We start from the raw sequence: 17,799 nt of genomic DNA, 5'->3' as shown, positions 1-17,799 counted from the left end.
TGATGAATACAGGCCAGCATACAAACACATTTATTATTATTATTATTATTTTTTTTTTTTTTTTTCAATAATTAATAATAATAGAATGTATTAAATTAAAGATAAACAGCTCCTCCAAAATGAATGACAAGGAAGATTCACTTATTGTAAGTCGCTTTGGATAAAAGCGTCTGCTAAATGACATGTAATGTCATTTACATGTCCAATGTATGTCCAATGTTTGTGTCAGTCAGTTCATGCAGAAGTTTTCCACTCACCTGACTCCACCCCACTCTACCTGCCAAGACACACCTTCTCATCAAGCCAACACTACTCACCTGTGATCACAGCTGCTCCTCGTCTCCTCCTTATGTACTCCAGCTCCTCTTAGCCCTCATGCAAGACTCTCCAGCAGTTATTCCTGGACTGACTTTTGCTTATAGATCCTGCCTGAACCCTTACAGTATGTCCCCAACCATGTATCTGTCTCAGTGTCCCTGGTTTCCGCCTGCCTTGGACTGTCCGGTGAGCTTTTCATTTGGTTCAGTTCTCTGCATCTACCTACCTGCTTGCTGTTCCCCTCAAAGAAACTACGTGCATCTCCATTTCCTCTGCTGTGTTTCTAATAAAGACGGTTGCCAACTGCCCTGCGCTGTATTCTGCTGCATTTGTGCTGCCCATGAGCCTATTGCACCAAACTAGGATGAGGGATTAAGCCAGGCTATGTTGCTTATCCTGGCCTAATTTAGCCTCAAGTCAGTTGCACGAAAGCAGTGGTGCACAAGTTACCATGATGATTCATTCTTTGTGTGACACCATAAAAGAACAATATATTATTGAAAAAGGTGATTAAACTGATAAGGGTTTATGTTAGATTGTTGGTGGTTCTGAGTTTTCTTACTGTGATCTACACAGTGATCTTGTTTGGACGATCTGTGTTCGATTGATTTTTGTCTCACATTATAGTATTAGTATTATATACAGTATTCATTCATCTGTGTTTGTGTCACAATGATGTGTTGGATGATGAAGCTCTGCTACTTGGATGGACTTTCTGACACGGAAAAGTGGAACATTTAAATAAATGATTTGCCGCATTATCAGAGCTGTATGTGATAAAATTCGGTGGCTCGTGTATTTGTGATTTCGCTGCATAACAATCCATGAAACTTTATCTTTCATTCAGCAGCAGGTTTTAATGCAGCTGAGGTCTCTTCAGTAACTGTGTGCAGAACATCCTATAGCACCTCCTACTGGCCATAAACTGCTATAACACAAATGTTATTCTATAAGAATATATTAATCAGTCATTTCTCAAATCACACTCTCTTACAATTGCAATAGGAAAACTCATGTGTTTACAACCTCAGTTTACAGTACAGAACAGTATAGAAGCGGTTTGCTTGTTGCCGCACATCTTGTCCATTTCTGCATCAGTAAATCTGTGCATTTACCAGGATAGATTATACCTGACTTGACCAAGCCGTGCTTTCTCATCCTGGTTTGCGTTCCTGCAATGGACTAAGCCAGAATGAACTTAGTAGCATGGGATAAGACTCGCTTTTTCAGATATCCTGGATATTTTAATTAGAATAAGTGGTGAACCATTGTGCTGTATTTTTCCCCACGACGGAGCTTTACACACTAAATATTACTCATAAGATCGCTCCCTTTGTTCTGACTGTCCACCTTTAAACTCGGAACAGGTTCAGGATGCAGTCTAAGAGATGTGTTCCGGAGTGTTCTGCTTCAAACTCTGATGGCATACTTGTAATGGTTTGTATTGTGCAGTCATGTACAGTGAATTATCTTTTCTTGTTTCTTAACTAAGATGTGTGTTACATGCTCTCAAGAACTGTTTTGCTATAAAATCTCTTTGTGTCCTTGGTGACACTAAGAAATGACAATGGCCGTCTCCAGGTTCTTCCCACAGTTTTGAGACATGCACATCAGAGTTAGGTGAAGGTGGTAACTCTAAACTGACTGTTTACTGCCAGTGTGGGTGTGTTTAGTTTGTCCAATTTTTATTTTTGGATGTTGACGTTGAACCAACATTCGAAGACAGGTGTGGTTTTCTGACTGGTCTGTCTCGTTTTAATGTGGTAACATATCAGAATGCCATCTCACGTTGCATTTTCCCAGCATTGAGAGGAAGCGTATTTGAGAGGCAGCGGTAGGCAAGGGTGTTTTTCTTCTATTTAACTGTAAATTCAACATGTGTCAGGCATGTCAGGAGCTCTGCAGTGAGTCTAACAACAATGGTGTCTTTGATTTGTGTGTTTTAACAAAAACATAATGTTAAGTGTCAACTGCAGCTATTACACTTATTTATACTAATTTTTGATCAAATGTAGCTAGAGTGTGAGAATGACAATGGAAATGATGCTCCACTTAGAAAATTGTTGACTTTTGCGAGACATTCAAGATTAAAGACTTTTATTGTCACAGCGGTTACTTTAAGGACAAACATCCAAATAAACAGAAGAAAAAACATATGTCATAGTAATACAGAATATACCAGCTATATACACAGGACAGTTTATCATAGTATACAAGTATAACTTAAAAAGTTATCCTGGCCTTTGTCAAGACACCAAGCAATGGTTTAATGCAAGATGCCTTTTGTCTTTCGAGAGGCATAACAGTGGAATGAATGGAATGTCATGCCTTTCCCAGTATAGAGCCGTGTCTATATAGGGTCTATATAAACAACCTGGTGCTTTATGGAGTCATTTCATTCCACATAACATGTTTGTGTACCTTTGCTATCACTAATATGCTTTATGTCAGCTTCTTGTAACAGTGGATGGGTTTAATCAAATATGTTTGTGGAGAATGAAACCAGTATGTGTTTGTTTAGGTATGTCAACACGTAGCTCAGTGATGTTAGAGATGGACAATGTGACGTCCAAGTCTTCCAGGTAAGTAGTTGGTGTATATTCATATCTGTGTGCAACTTTAACTAGGTGCTTACTAACATGCATGTAAGTTGCATGCCAGCCCTTTATTAGTAATTATTAAGCACGTATTAACACCCTAATCAGTAAAAATCTTAATTCATGTCGTAATAGAGGTAGAATAAGCTGTTAATACGGGCTTAATAATTACTAATAAAGGGCTAGTATGTTATTTATGCATCTTAGTGAGCACCTAGTTAATGGTGAATATATGTTCCCTAATCTAAAGTGTCACCACACGCATATGAACTTAACATAGTCTTGTCGATTATTTTTTTTATTTTTTTTTTTCAGATGTTCCTCCTGTCCAGCTATAGTTGCAGTGTTATGGATTGTCATAGCTTTGGCAAGAATCATCTACGGTCAGTTTGCTCCTTTTTTTTTTTCTTTTTTTTTTCTTAGTCTGATGTGTGGCAGCCAGTAACAGTTACCAATAACATAAAAATAACAATATCAATGCATTTTCTTTATGAAGTGCTTTTAAAACACACACATATATGTTGAAGTCAGGTGTTTCAATCAGGCTTTGGGCTTGGCCCCTTATCTCCAATGAAGGACAACCTTAAAGCTTCAGCACACCAAGACATGTTGGACAAACCTATGCTTCCAACTTTGTGGCAACACTTTGAGGAAGGCATTTTCTATTCCAACATGACTGTGGCCTAGTGTTCAAGAACTACAAAGACATGGTTTGACAAGTGTATTGTGGAAAGAACTTGACCGGCCCACACATTCAACCCAATCAAACACCTTTGGGATGAACTGGAACAGAGATTGTGAGCCAGGCCTTCTCATCCAACATCGGTGCCTGACCTTATAAATGCTCTACAGAATGAATGAGGACAAATTCACATCACCAGGAAAAGTCTTCCAAGAAGTGTGGAAGCTGTTTTAGCTGCAAATGGGGGAGGGGGCACCTCTGTATATGTATTTGAATACATCATAAAAGTCCCAGTTGGTGAAATGGTGAAATTTAAATCATGACTTGCCACTGAGCTATATTCAGATCTCTCCGCTTCATGTTGTTTGTTCATGTTTTTCGTTTTGCCGTGTCTCTAAATCTTAATCTCGGTCTTCCCTGATGCCTCTTTCAAGTGCAGTTAATTTCTGCCTTGGGAGTCTTCTACGGTCCATACGCTCAACATGTCCCGACCACCTCAGGTTTTTCTCAATAAGCATATCTTCCACTGATTGGAGTCCTGCACGTTCAAGGATTTTGATGTTGGATACTTTGTCATACCAGGAGATATTTCATTATTCCACGTAATTGCCTCATCATGAATGTGTGTAGTTTCTTTACTTGCGTGCGGTATAAGGTCCATGTCTCAGCACCGCATAGGAGAGCTGACCGTACAACAGCGCGATATACCTTATCCTTAGCATGTAAGGATACATGATGGTTGTTCCAGAGTCTCGATAATTACCATGGTAATTACCGCAATCTCTACGGCTACCCTTTTTTAAATACTATTGTGCACCAATCACACTTCAACACATATACATACACTCTATGATAGATCTTAGTTCTCCGTATTACATGCTCTTCTAAGATGCACCTCCGTGAGGGTAGTTTCACGTCCTTGTGTTTTGTACTTGTTGCATCAACAATAAACCTTTTAACTATATAGAAGTTTCCTCTCATATCTCACAATACGAACACAACAAGGTGATAGATGAAGGCAGTAACCAGTGTAGTAGGATCAGACAGCTTAAAGGTTAGGTGTTCAGTCGGGATGGAAACACTGGTCATTTGAATTTTTTATTGATGGCGTGTAATAAAAACTCTTAATTACTGAGCAGATGTCAGTCCTCCCAGACCACTGACCCACTTTTTTTTTGCACAGCATTAACAACTTTCACTTGTCCACAGGTGTGGTGACCTTCAAGGACTGTCCTCAGCAGGTGTGCGCATTCATGTACCTGTTGATCCTGGCTCTATTAGCTCTGTTTTTTATATGTACCGTGACCATGAAGAGTGAGAGCAGTGCAGCTCAACCTCCGAAGAAACCAAAGTACTCCAAAACTGGTCATCTGTGTTTAATGGGACTCTTTCTCTGCAGCGCAATCATCGCAGGTAATGAAGAAAAATATCACAGTATCATAATAATCTATCAGTAATCAGTATCAATAATCTATTGATAAATTAATCGGTCTTTGAGGAAGAGGAAGAAGAAGAAGAACACTTAAGCGGTCTTTGACCAGTCACAGGACAGTGGGTTGGGGTCTCACTCAGTATTGAAGTGTGAGACAGGAAAGATATGAATAACCATCCAGAAGCAGTACTACTAGTTCCTAATAGAAAAGATTAGGATAGAATATGATGTCTGTCTTCTAAATTATGCTCCAATTTAGAGGAAAATAAATGAGAATGTGCCTGTTTCCAGGTGCGTCTGTGTCAAAATTGCAAATCTCAAGGCTTTAGGACAGAAAACTATGACCACTTTTTATGCAGTTTAAAGAGTCAAAATTAGGTGTAACGTGTAAACATAGAGGTGCAGTCCTAAACATTCGTATTTTTCCAGCCTGCAAATTCAAATCAATTTTCTTGTGATCCCGCCTACTGCAGCTTTAAATGTCATGTTTTCTGAAAACACACAAAAACCATGAATCTAATGTATATAATGAAATATAGTGAATGCTTTCTTCCCTAAATCACCAATTATAACCAAATGTCTCTTTCTCTTGTTCCTCACCTGCACCAATAGGTGGCACCATTTCAATTAATCAGCTCAACAATGGTAAAATATCTCCTGATGCAATTTACTGCAATCACAAACTGTACACGTTTGCTTTCTGGAACACACTGTGGGAGATCGGTTTGTTGGGTTTCCTCCTGAGAAGAGGCTGCAAAGATTTCTGAACTGTTTTATTACAAGATAGTGACTAAAGTTTGAAGCATGGGTGGAGCACAATCATGATGTATAATGTGTCACAGGGGACCTTAAATGGTGACAATGAAGGTTTTTTTGTGATCATATTTTAAATTTGTGTGTATTCTCTAATATTGTATTATCTCATGAATATTGTACATATTGTAAAAAGTGTTATGAACAAAGCATCGAAGGAAGGAAAATAAACCTTAACATTGCCAAAGCAGAATTTTTATTTTCATTTTCATATTTATCATTTTTAGTAATTTAAAGTAATTTATTGTGATTGAGTTTTATTTTGGGTTGGGAATGAGTTACAACAATATTCCCAAAAGCCTGGCATTGCAAGGAGTCGTTATTAGCTTGAGGCATTTAAACAGAATATTAAAAGCCAGGTTACTTTTCAGGTAGCAATGTAAACCTGGCACTGTATTCCACCTTGTGGAATGCTTTGAGAATGTCTTTGTAACTCATTCCCAACCTAAAATAAAACTTAATCACACTATCTCTGTCCATCTCAAAGTTTCAGCCCTCTTCGCTTGCTTTACTTGTGCAGCTCACAAGGTAATTCATGAGAATGTTTTTAATATTATGTGTGCCCATTTCGTGGAAACTAATTAGTATTTCATGGCCACAAATTAATTTTTTCCCCTTGTCATGTCTGGGGCTCCGTAGTATGGAAACAGCCAGAGTGGACTCCAGATTCACAGCTTCTTTGTCAGCAGTTAGGTGGGAAACTTAAGGGAAGTGTAAAAAGTGCCAAGAAGCTGTGACTCTGGATGCATACATCAGCGTTGTGATTAACTGTAGTAGTACCAGAAATGAAATGATCACTATACGCGAGGAATGAATGTCAGTGGGTTCCCATTAGTCGGTCTACGTGTGTTTTATAGCTGTGATCTACCTCCGTCGGCCTCAAAATCTTTTGTGGTCTAATGAAATGCTCTATAATTAGCCTGTCCTAGACTGCTTTAGCATCCTGGCGAGGAACAACAGCTGTCCACTACCTTCACTTTCTATGATAACAGCCAGTGAAAGAGCGAAGAGTTGCCTGCCCAAATGGTGTTACCTTGGTCCATCACCTACCAGAGCCATTGTTACAAAAATGGCATGTGTTGTTTCATCATGTCATCAAAATACAACAAGTTTCAAAATGGCTGACGAGTTGCCACTTGTTAGATGATGTTCGAGGTAGCAGTGCACATGCAGTTGCACCTGTCTGTCTTGTCCCTCTTGTCTCACAGTCCTGGTTTCATCATCAGGACTGAAAACAAAGTGAGTCTCTCTCTGTGTGTGTGAGATTGTTTAATTGCATGCCTACGTCGATTGATTACATGGATCACTGATAGTTTCTAATGTTTGTCCCAGGTTTGTTTATACTATACTATAACAAGCTCACGAGCAAATCATATTACTGCACGTGCGCTGATATTAACGTACTGCGCGCGCGAGGACCTAGATTGCGTCCATATCAATGTCCTACTGGCGTACAGCCGCTTTCCTGTTGGAGCCGCCATTTGTGCGCAGCAGATGGCTCTATAATCACAGGTAATGCTCCCTAACAGGTGTACCATTCAAGTCAAATCACCTGAAAGGCGTTAGGTCGATTAGAGACCAGACATGATGCTCTGTTTGGAGCTGAGAGAGACATGGAGTGTTGGCTCTTGCTGTGGCCCAGAGACTGCTCACATAACCGGATATAAACATCTTACCGGGAGTCTGTGACAATGCTCTTGTGTGCAGCTGTAGATCTGTCAGTGTCAGTGTGGACACGTATTCTCCACAGCCAAGTGATGACTGAGTCTTTATAAACTTTTGTCAACGTCAAACCAGTTTGAGACATCAGTGTTGTCCTAAGTTTTGCGTTGCAAGGGCGTATCTGTGTGCATTGGTGCATTCATTTCTTAGGAGAGGAGCATGTATTGATCTGTGCGCACTAAGGAACCGGAAAAACGTCTCTTGACGTTCCCTCGCTGTAAACGAGCGAGGGAACGTTTTTAAACTGCACTTGAATGCAGATTACACACAATAGTCACAGACTGTAAAATTATGGAGGACCAAAAGGGACAAAATTCAATAAATAAATACACCTTTAAATCATTCATTAAATGTGTCATTAAATAATGAAAAGTGTCATTAAATAATTAAATGTGTAATCAAAAAATCAAAAATGTCATCCCTTTACAGTGTGTCTGTAAGGCTATATATTTGTGTATGTTTCTTTTGTAAAGTACATCTTTCAATGTAACAAACTGTAGATGCTTGCTACACACCATTAATATCCTGTAAAAGCTTCTGCTAATAAAAACAAATCGTGAAAAAAAAATGAATGAAATGTGTCATTAAATAATTAAATGTGTCATTAAATCATTCATGAAATGTGTAATTAAATCATGAAATGTGTCATTAAATCATGAAATGTGTCTTTAATTAATTGAATGTATTTAATGACAGACTTCATGATTTAATAACACATTTAATTAATGATTTAATGGTGTATTTATTTATTGAATTTTGTCCCTTTTGGTCCTCCATATAAAATGTATAGCAGTTTATTTAATTAAATTGTCCTTGTTTTTATTAATTCATTTAGACGATTCATATCTTCATGTGAGAAGAATCGAATCTGCATTTAACTGATGTAAGATACTAAATGAATCTGTGAAGTCATTTTAAACATTTTGTTAAGATATGAATTCATCAATATTTAGAAATACACTCACTGGCCACAATATTATGTACAGGGGACATTTATTAAAGTGGCACCAGATGTGGTCTTCAGCTGCTGTAGTGGATCTGCTTCAAAGTTCAATGCCATGCAGTGACGTGCGGTCAGGGATGCCTCCCCTCTCATCATGAGCAGCAAAATACGATTTGTCCTCTTGGCTGTTCTATAAATTATTTTAATGTATGATTTCAACATTTCTATGCTCAAAATTGCTGAATGTGCACATTTCCTGTTCAGATGTACTGGAGAACGGTGAGGGGCGCTGTGCCACACACACTGACTGAAGCATGCCCATTGCGGTCTCTCTTTATATCGCCAATATACATGTTTGATTACACATGTACTGCACATGCTGACGTTCCACAGTCTGCCTAATATATTTAATGAATGTGTGTGACCTATTTAGTCTTTCTGATCGGTCGTAAATGTGCAGTTAAAATGCACAGGGTGAATATGCGAGTGGACTTACAATATATACAGTTGTTGTTTTAGCAATGCTAACGACAATAGAGGATCATTATCTTTATTTCACTTTACTGGATCACATCCAGAGAGTCAAGTATTTAGCATGATCTACCCTTACACTTGAACAATAACACAGCTCTGTTAATACTGGAGTGGAACCTTACTTACTGTTACTGGTAAATCCTGTGTTTGTCCTACTATTTCATATATGTGCTGTAAAAACCGCCAGGTTTATTCAAGACATGCTTCAGCATTACATACACACGTGGACAAAATTGTTGGTACCCTTCGGTTAATGAAAGAAAAACTCACAATGGTCACAGAAATAACTTGAATCTGACAAAAGTAATAATAAATAAGAATTCTATGAAATTTAACCAATGAAAGTCAGACGTTGCTTTTCAACCATGCTTCAACAGAATTATTTAAAAAAATAAACTCATGAAACAGGCCTGGATAAAAATGATGGTACCCTTAACTTAATATTTTGTTGCACAACCTTTTGAGGCAATCACTGCAATCAAACGATTCCTGTAACTGTCGATGAGATTTCTGCACCTCTCAGCAGGTATTTTGGCCCACTCCTCATTAGCAAACTGCTCCAGTTGTCTCAGGTTTGAAGGGTGCCTTTTCCAGACAACATGTTTCAGCTCCTTCCAAAGATGCTCAATAGGATTTAGGTCGGGGCTCATAGAAGGCCACTTTAGAATAGTCCAGTGTTTTCCTCTTAGCCATTCTTGGGTGTTTTTAGCTGTGTGTTTTGGGTCATTGTCCCATTGCAAGACCCATTAACTGCGACTGTTTCCGCGTTGCCTATGGTTAGTTTGCATGCATGCATGTGTGATGTGGTGTCAAATTACACTGACAGGTTTGTCTTGTTCATTTCCAACAGCAATTTCAGAGGATCAGTTTGTGGCATGGCTTTGACGATGCTGGGAGACAAAGGAGCTGTTTCAGGAGCAATGGCAGGTAAGTGTGATTTTCTTATGTCTGATGTCTTTGAACTGTGACAACAGGGGAGCAGTGGTAAATCTAACAGCAGTGGTTATTTTGAGCTATTTTGGTCCCTTGATTAGATTTTTTCTACTTTTTTTCTACTTGATTTTTCACTTGATCTAGATGTGTCCGCAGTGTATAAATAAAATGTGAGAAAATAATAATGGAAACAATGTTCCATTTATAAAATTGACTTATAATGGGTGATGCACCAGGTGAGGTAAACGTTTAACTTCCTAAATCCAAATGAAATCCTAGATTATTATATAATTAACATCTTAGTGAAGTGAACGAACAAGAGCAAGTAACAAATAACATGTTTCCAGTTCTTATTTTGAATGTTTGTGCATGTCATTGTGAATACTAGTATCCTTTATGTCAGCATTTAGTAGCAGTAAATGTTTCTCATTGAAGACCCACTTCAGACATGGTGTTAACATCCATCCTGAGTGATTTGAGCACATCCAGATTGCCAAGTTCAGGTCAGGTCTGAACACTCCCAATCTGTCCTGAACGTGTCCTCAGATGTGATCTCAGAAAACACGTTTGCTGGTGTTTGAGGACACTCCACTCCACATTACAGAGCTGCTTGAAGACAATCTGTCCTCAGGAAACATCAGGGTCCTCAGCTGTCATCACCTGATGCAGTTTCACAGTATTTCGATACGAATGAATGTTCATTCATTTACATATGAACACTGATCATCATATTTCTTTTCTTCTGTTAATAGTTAAAACACGAGACACATCTGCACTCTCAGATACATTAAACATACATTGGTGCTGCATATTTGAATTGAGGGGTGCAGGTTAAGCCCAAGTCCATCATATGTGATGTAGAAGATCCAAGACACGTTTTAATTCCAGCTGTGAACAGTCACAGCTGGATGTAAACACCAGGTCTTACCAGTGTTTTTCCTTCTCTTCAGCAAAAGTAAAGAACGCTCAAGTGACGTCAACAATGGATGCTGTGATGTCCGGGATATCCAGGTGATTGACATGTATAGTGTAGTGATTTATTATGTCCCCTTAACAAAATAAATGCTTCTTCATGATATTTGAGCTGGAACAACAACTGAATACGGCATAATAATAAGACTTTTCCTTTTCATTCCGCCTGTGTTGTGTTTTATTGTTGTATTTGCCTTTAATATTTTATTTTCCTTTTATCCTTGTATGAAAGGTGCTATACAAATAAAGTGATTGTTGTTATTATTATTATTATTATTATTATTATTATTATTATTATTATTATTATTATTGTTATTATGGTTATAAAATTCCCACCCCAAAAAAGTAGACACAATAAAAAAGGTTATATACATAAAATATTTTTGTATACTATAATACATTTCTAACACATTTCACCTTTAATATCAATTCTGATCAATGAGATGTCTAATATCCACACTATAATTGGATTAGATTAGATAATCTTCTGTGAGGGACTGGTGGAGGTGAGTGGTTGTTTTCCGCGTGTGCATGGTTTAAACATACTTAATGTGTGTCTTTTCTCTTTTTTTTGTTAGCCCTGACTACTGTACAATTGCAGCCACAGTTGTGTGGGTTCTCACAGCTCTGGCACGGATCATCTATGGTCAGTATGCTCATTCCTTTAGCATGACGTCCACCAAATTGTCTTCCCACAAACCTCATCTGCTGCTCAACTGTCCACAGAGCTGGTGTTCTACAGGGACACCCCTCAGCAGCTGACCATACTCCTATGCCTGCTGTCCCCGGGTCTGTTCACACTGTTGGTGATATATGTTGTCAATTATCTGCGTGAGAACAACGGAGCTGAATCACAGAAGAAACCCAAGCGTGCCACAGCCACGCAGGTGTGTTTACTGGGACTAATTATCTGCACTACAGTTGTCACAGGTGAGAATGACAAATATTAAATATTACTACATTAGGCACAGCTCCATAGGACTAAATATTTGTAATATGATTTATTACAATACAGTATATTATATTATATTGACTATATATTGCTCTGTCCAGTGAGTCATTTGATAACACATTTCTAGAACCATTTCAAAATTGTTATGTATAGTCAACATTTAATTTAAGATACTTTATCAGAAAAGGAAGGAAGAAGGTTAGACTTATTTAATTTTCACAGTACAACTAAAGTCACACGCAAGGTGCGTCAGCGTCACCTGTCCAAGGCTGGACATCAAACAATGTGTCAGCAGATTGTTGTTTTTCTGTGCCTGTGCAGTCTGAAAAAAAAAGAATAAAATCAGTTTGTAATTTTATAATCTGAATGACTCTCAACTCCTCAATAATAAAAACGTTAAAAAAAACAAATATACTGACTGTTTAGATTATAACCAAATGTCTCTTCCTCACCTGCACCAATAGGTGGCGTGTGGGTCTTTACACTTCACTTCCCTCCGGCTCAGCACAACTCCGGTCGCACAGTCTTTAATAATAATGTCTTCTCTAGACAGAACCTGTTCCTGTTTACATTCTGCAATGCAGTGTGGGATATCTACGCCATTGTTTTCATCCTGCTCAGAAGCCTTAAGGCGCCATTGTGTGAAGAGAAACTGTGTCCAGCTGTCGTTTGATGCATGGATGGAGCACAACTGCACCATCACTGATGTTGGATGTGTTTATCTGTGATGGGGAAAGTATATTTCTTTGAGCAATTTGATCGTGGACATTAATGGGTACTTCTAATGTGTGGCGACATATTTCTTTAATAGTGATTTCAACTGGGCATGCTTGAATGTGAGTGAGTGGGATGTGGGGTTTCTTTCTAAATTTGAACTATTACGAGTCTGCACCAAGTGTGTTATTGTGTTCATTTCGAATCCCAGGTCTGCCCTGAAAATATACTGTATATTTTTAAAGACTTGGTAGTTCTATAAGCCAATTCTTAACAAATTGTATTAATGATTATTTCTATGGGTTTGTGCAATTGTATTTCCCTGTAATGTAAAAACCAAGTGTGAGGATGTTGTTCTCTGTTAGGTGTATATACAGAGAAATGTGCAATGCGAGGCTTTTGGATGTACAAACCTTTTTCATGTGATGTATTGACAACAAAATTGATAAAGGTGTTGAAATTGGGACATCAGGTTTAGAGTTCAGTGGATTTCAGCTGTACAACATGTATTGTTACTCGTGACGCACAGTTGCCAGCAGAAAAACTAACAAACCAATTATCTAACCACTAAACCAAGCAGCCATACAACCAAACACCAATGTGATGCATGTGTGATGTCATCTGTTCCTTTTATCTTTTTTACATCATGAGCCTAATCAGCAACAAGATAAATAGCACAGTATTGCTGAAATTGAAGGAGACGCAGCTTGCCAGACATTATTAGACAAACAAGTCACAATCGCAAAAACAAATCAAAACAATCTATCTTGCTACCACCAAGATTTACAGGCAAGATGAAGGTCTCTCTGTTTTCTAAATCAGATAAAAAGGACCTTAAGGTCAAAATAGATCTGTCGGCAGACGGGACAGAGAAGCAGGTCCTCCTCTTCTATGCTACAGTGATCTCCCATCTCTTCCACAAGACCGAAGCATGGAAGGTTTTTCATGAGCAGAAGGTGGCCTTCCACATCACCCGTCTGGTAACAAGAATGAAAGAGTTCAACATCCTCGAGGGCCGCGTACCGCGTATAGACAGGGCCAAGTCACTGGCTAAACATGTGGTCAAAGAGCTCGAGGAGAAGTATCCCGGAAAGCTGAAGTACATGCTGCTCGACAGTGACAGCCATGTGGAGAATATCATCATTTTCTGCCTTCAGAAACACACGGAGAAGCTGCTGAGGAAGAAGGCCAGAACAAAGCCACTACACATTCCCTCTGTCATACTTCTACACGCTACTATTTGTATAACCATTGTAGTCATCTCATTCCTTGCCTTGGTTTGAAAATGACCTACAAGCATATCTTCTTCCTTCGGCCACCTTCTTTAGAGATCTCCACAGAGGGTAATCTGCCTCCATTGTACCCTGTCCCTCATGTCCGCTTCCTCTACTCCAACTGAGCTCATGTCCTCCTTCAGGACAGGTCAGTTTTCTCTTCAGGGCAGAAGGACAAGTGGTCTCTTTTCCTCTGGCTCCAACATCCTTCGTCCATTATCGTCACCTTCCCTCCTCTGCACGTGACAAAACCTCACCACCCTGCCTGCACTTGCTTTGGATGGTTGACCCCAGCTACTAAAACTCATCCACTTTCTCTACCTCTAATCCTTGCATCTTCACCATTCCACACCTGTCATTCACACACAGGTTTGTCTGTCTTGTTCCTACTAACCTTCAGTCCTCTTCTCTTCAGTGGGCTCTCTTCCACCTGTCCCATATTCCCACTACAGATTACAATATTATTTGCAAACATCATGACATGGGCAGGCCAAGTGGAAAGGGAGCTTTCCACCTGGTCAAAAACTCAGTGGCTGCGTGCTGCGCCTACTTCTTGGAAGGTTTCTTGTAGAGGATGGGTTAAATGCAGATAAGTCATTTCGCCGGACAAAGGACAGATTTATTTAATCTTAATTTATAAAACAATATAGTCCACAGAGACTCCTGTTTGACCTCTGGGCCCTTTTTGTAGAGCCCAAATGCACAAATCATAGTTTGCCTCTGCCGGCTTCACGTCGCCCATCTTCAGTCCTTCAGTTCAGATGAGAACAAAATGCATTTTGGGACACATTTTCCTGTCTGAACCCGACCAGGCCCGTGGGAATATTGAACCTGAGCTGAACCCCAAAACCTGTCCTGTATTTTTTGTGACAGTTAGACTAAGCTGAAGCTAACTCTTGTTGAATAGATTCTAAATTATCAGGAAAAAATGTCAACGTCACAGTGTAGTTTGAAATAAAGTCACCAACTTAAATAGAAAGCTGAAGAATTGATATAATTAAAATAAAATTTGGGAGTAAGAATAAGACCCTTAATTAAATAATGGCCAGGGCCAAGAATTTCTTTAATTTCTTTAGTTTCTTTAATTAAAGTTGATGGAACTTCCTGAACAAAAGCTCAGGAAAACTGCCAGTTATTTCACTAATTATTTTCCAGATAGTTGATAAGTTAAAATGGGCCCCCAAGTTTGTTATCGCAAATAACTAATTCTGAAAAAAACTTAAATGTACAATAAAATGGTTGGGTGTGTGTGTATGTTTTTAAATTTCAAACCACTGCTATTGAAATGGTGGAATAAATTCTTGAGTTTTTATGACACAATACTTATTATGACCTTTTTGCATCTTGCACCTGGCAAATACTCCAAAAAAGCTAAAACTAATAAGTAAACTAAAACTAAGCCTTTACAAAAAAACTAAACAAAAAAAGATGCTGTATTATAATATGCAAATATTCTAAGTCAACGGACCACACATATATCAAATTGGTTTGGTGACACCCAGAGTGGTGACACCGCATCTAGTCAGCCAATGACATGAGAGTAAGCAATGCACGTGCTGCTGCAGCTGTCACTCGTGTCACTGTTGTTATCGGTCCAGGTTTCATCGACACGTGACAGTGATCCTACAGAAAAATAGGTGACAAAGTGCAAAAATTTGTCAACACTCACTTGCAATGACAGGTAAGTCTCCCTCTCCCTCTCTCTTTCTCTCTCTCTCGATTATTGTATCTTGTTGTTTGTTAGATGCTGTTTTGTTTTGTTTATATGTTCGTAGATAAAGTTCAGGAGCTCGTTTCAAAGTGTCTGCAGGCCCGGGACATGGCCTATTGTCCATACAGCCGCTTCCCCGTCGGTGCCGCCATTCTAACAGCAGATGGCGCTATAATCACAGGTAATACTTCCCCAAACAGGCGTTTTAAACCGACTCGAGTGGTGTTGTCAAATGCTGTACATTATTATATTTTATCACATATTTTTCAACTAATTGTAGTCTTGAGTCTATTAATTTATTATGTATTTATATTCATGTTTATTTACAGCTTGTGGGATCTAATCTGTATTTTTCCAAAAAGTTGATACTAAGAGATTCACTAGCGTGTGATGAAAATTTGAATTGTGATTTATTGATTATTATATGATCGATAACAGTTGCTCCTGTTGGTGTTTAGATATGTAGAAGATAGGAAAACAACTAAATTGGGGATGTACCATACACAATTGCATGCGGAGTCTAATCTGCATTTTACTCAAGTTAAAGATCCAGTGTGTGAACTTTGGTTGAAATTATTTTCATTTGGCAGATAAAGTTGAAGATAAATACACTCACCTGATTGTATGAATTGTTTTCATGTCCACAGAATGAGCCTTTTATATTAATGTCAGGAGCTGGGTCAGCTTTATTGAGCCCGCCATTCAGGGTCAGCATGTTTTACAGACAAACAAACATTTTTCTAGCTTTGATGTTAAGAAGGCTACATAGGTTCTCCAACACACTCAGAAATTTTACATTTTACAATCCATTTTTAATTCATCATAATTTTTGAAATGAGTGTCTTTTCTTAAAAAAAACATAATGAGTGCTTTGTTAAATGTCTGTAAAGTATATCAGTTGTACACCTACACTGGCTACAAATGCCGCCTACTCACAGATGCATGATTAATGACACAGTAAAATAACATGCATAGAAAGAAATAAGAGTGGTTTTGAAATTATTTCGATTTGATCTTGCTACAATTTTGAAATGAAAAAAGTAACAACAACATATTCTTGTTTCAGGGTGTAATGTAGAGAACGCCTCGTACGGTCTGACCGTGTGTGCAGAGCGGACGGCCATCCAGAGAGCTGTGGTGGAGGGACACAGACAGTTCACAGCCATCGCCGTGACATGGTGAGAGTCTGTATCACGGCAACGCTGACCCTTTAAAAGCTTCCACTTCTCATGCACTGATCGTCTCCTCTGTGCAGTGACATCAAAGACAGTTTTGTTGGCCCATGTGGTGCATGTCGACAGGTTCTCATGGAGGTGAGATAACATTTTTATTGCCATTATAGGCAATAATCATTATCCTGGGATCAGAACTCAGTGCACTGCAAAAACTTTCCAGACTGTACGCAATTTCCACACTGACCTTAATTAGGATGGAAAACTGGAACAGTGTGTGTAAATCAGAAGTTTGTTTCATGTCATATTTGAGACAAAGTCCTCTGTAGGCCATAATCATTTCCATCTTTCACTGTTATCGTGACCTCTAATTCTTTGTGTTTTCTAAAGTTAGGATGGCCATTTCCATAGCACCAAAAAGGAGGACATGCTTACAATACAAATGTGTCCATGATAACAATGGTATGATAACATAGTGATTATGAGATACTCTTTACATTTAATTTATGATATATCATGATGAAAAAAAATATTTAACAACAAAACATCTGAGAACAACTTGCAAATTGTCTTATCTTATTGCACTCGTAGTCATAAATTGGCTAAACTGCCAGAAATCAGAACAATTATTTGATTCAGTTACCTTCCCATAAACAAATATAACAAATCATGTTTTTTGTTGTTGTTGCACTTTCACTTTTGTGTGTTTCTCTCTTTCACCAAGTTTGGACCAAACTGGACTGTGTACTTGACCAAACCGGACGGTTCATACAAAGAAACCAGCCTCAGTGAACTGTTGCCTCTAGCCTTTTCCCCAGTGCACCTTGCAAAGGACTAATAAAGTTTCAACTGCATGGATTGATGTTTTTTTTTGTGGGTTTTTTTTACAGCGAAGACAACTTGAGGAATAGTTAAAAAGCCTTTAATAATTCATAATTCATTTTTAATTCTGCTTTTGAATTTGTTCACAAATAAAATTGTCAAGGTATTATTTAAAGTTCACATACATAAACAATGAAGATTCTTTTCA

General features: G+C 38.5%; 2 protein-coding genes across 10 annotated transcripts; both read left to right on the top strand.

The window, feature by feature from the left end:
* The first annotated feature begins 65 nt into the window (after positions 1–65).
* Positions 66–13,205, top strand: LOC122766622. 9 transcript variants are annotated; one of them, XM_044021638.1, is made up of 9 exons: positions 70–2,152; positions 2,840–2,900; positions 3,231–3,298; positions 4,807–5,010; positions 9,892–9,968; positions 10,925–10,985; positions 11,525–11,592; positions 11,673–11,833; positions 12,448–13,205. In XM_044021638.1, exons 5-9 carry the CDS (start codon positions 9,917–9,919, stop codon positions 12,526–12,528), a joined length of 423 nt encoding a protein of 140 aa, XP_043877573.1. In that variant the 5' UTR covers positions 70–2,152; positions 2,840–2,900; positions 3,231–3,298; positions 4,807–5,010; positions 9,892–9,916; the 3' UTR covers positions 12,529–13,205. The 9 variants fall into 9 exon arrangements, with proteins under 9 accessions (XP_043877572.1, XP_043877571.1, XP_043877570.1 ...); XM_044021632.1 differs by having other exon boundaries at positions 72–504; positions 12,363–13,205; XM_044021630.1 differs by having other exon boundaries at positions 72–2,152; positions 12,363–13,205.
* A 2,090-nt stretch (positions 13,206–15,295) lies between these two features.
* zgc:103586 lies at positions 15,296–17,627 on the top strand. Its single transcript, XM_044021642.1, has 5 exons — positions 15,296–15,567; positions 15,662–15,778; positions 16,664–16,775; positions 16,853–16,910; positions 17,494–17,627. The coding sequence occupies exons 1-5, from the start codon at positions 15,561–15,563 to the stop codon at positions 17,605–17,607; spliced, it is 408 nt and encodes a 135-aa protein (XP_043877577.1). The 5' UTR covers positions 15,296–15,560; the 3' UTR covers positions 17,608–17,627.
* Positions 17,628–17,799: the final 172 nt, after the last annotated feature.

Source organism: Solea senegalensis, linkage group LG3 (assembly GCF_019176455.1).
Source record: "Solea senegalensis isolate Sse05_10M linkage group LG3, IFAPA_SoseM_1, whole genome shotgun sequence".
NCBI classification, from domain to species: domain Eukaryota; kingdom Metazoa; phylum Chordata; class Actinopteri; order Pleuronectiformes; family Soleidae; genus Solea; species Solea senegalensis.
This window is presented reverse-complemented; position numbering and strand designations above follow the sequence as displayed.

Coding starts and splice junctions, on each gene's coding strand:
- LOC122766622 (XM_044021632.1), top strand. CDS start 9,917: ATGGCTTTGACGATGCTGGGAGACAAAGGAGCTGTTTCAGGAGCAATG. Junction 11,593..11,672: donor TCTGGCACGGATCATCTATG/GTCAGTATGCTC, acceptor AACTGTCCACAG/AGCTGGTGTTCTACAGGGAC. Junction 11,834..12,362: donor AGCGTGCCACAGCCACGCAG/GTGTGTTTACTG, acceptor CTGCACCAATAG/GTGGCGTGTGGGTCTTTACA.
- zgc:103586 (XM_044021642.1), top strand. Junction 15,779..16,663: donor AGATGGCGCTATAATCACAG/GTAATACTTCCC, acceptor TTCTTGTTTCAG/GGTGTAATGTAGAGAACGCC. Junction 16,911..17,493: donor GTCGACAGGTTCTCATGGAG/GTGAGATAACAT, acceptor TCTTTCACCAAG/TTTGGACCAAACTGGACTGT.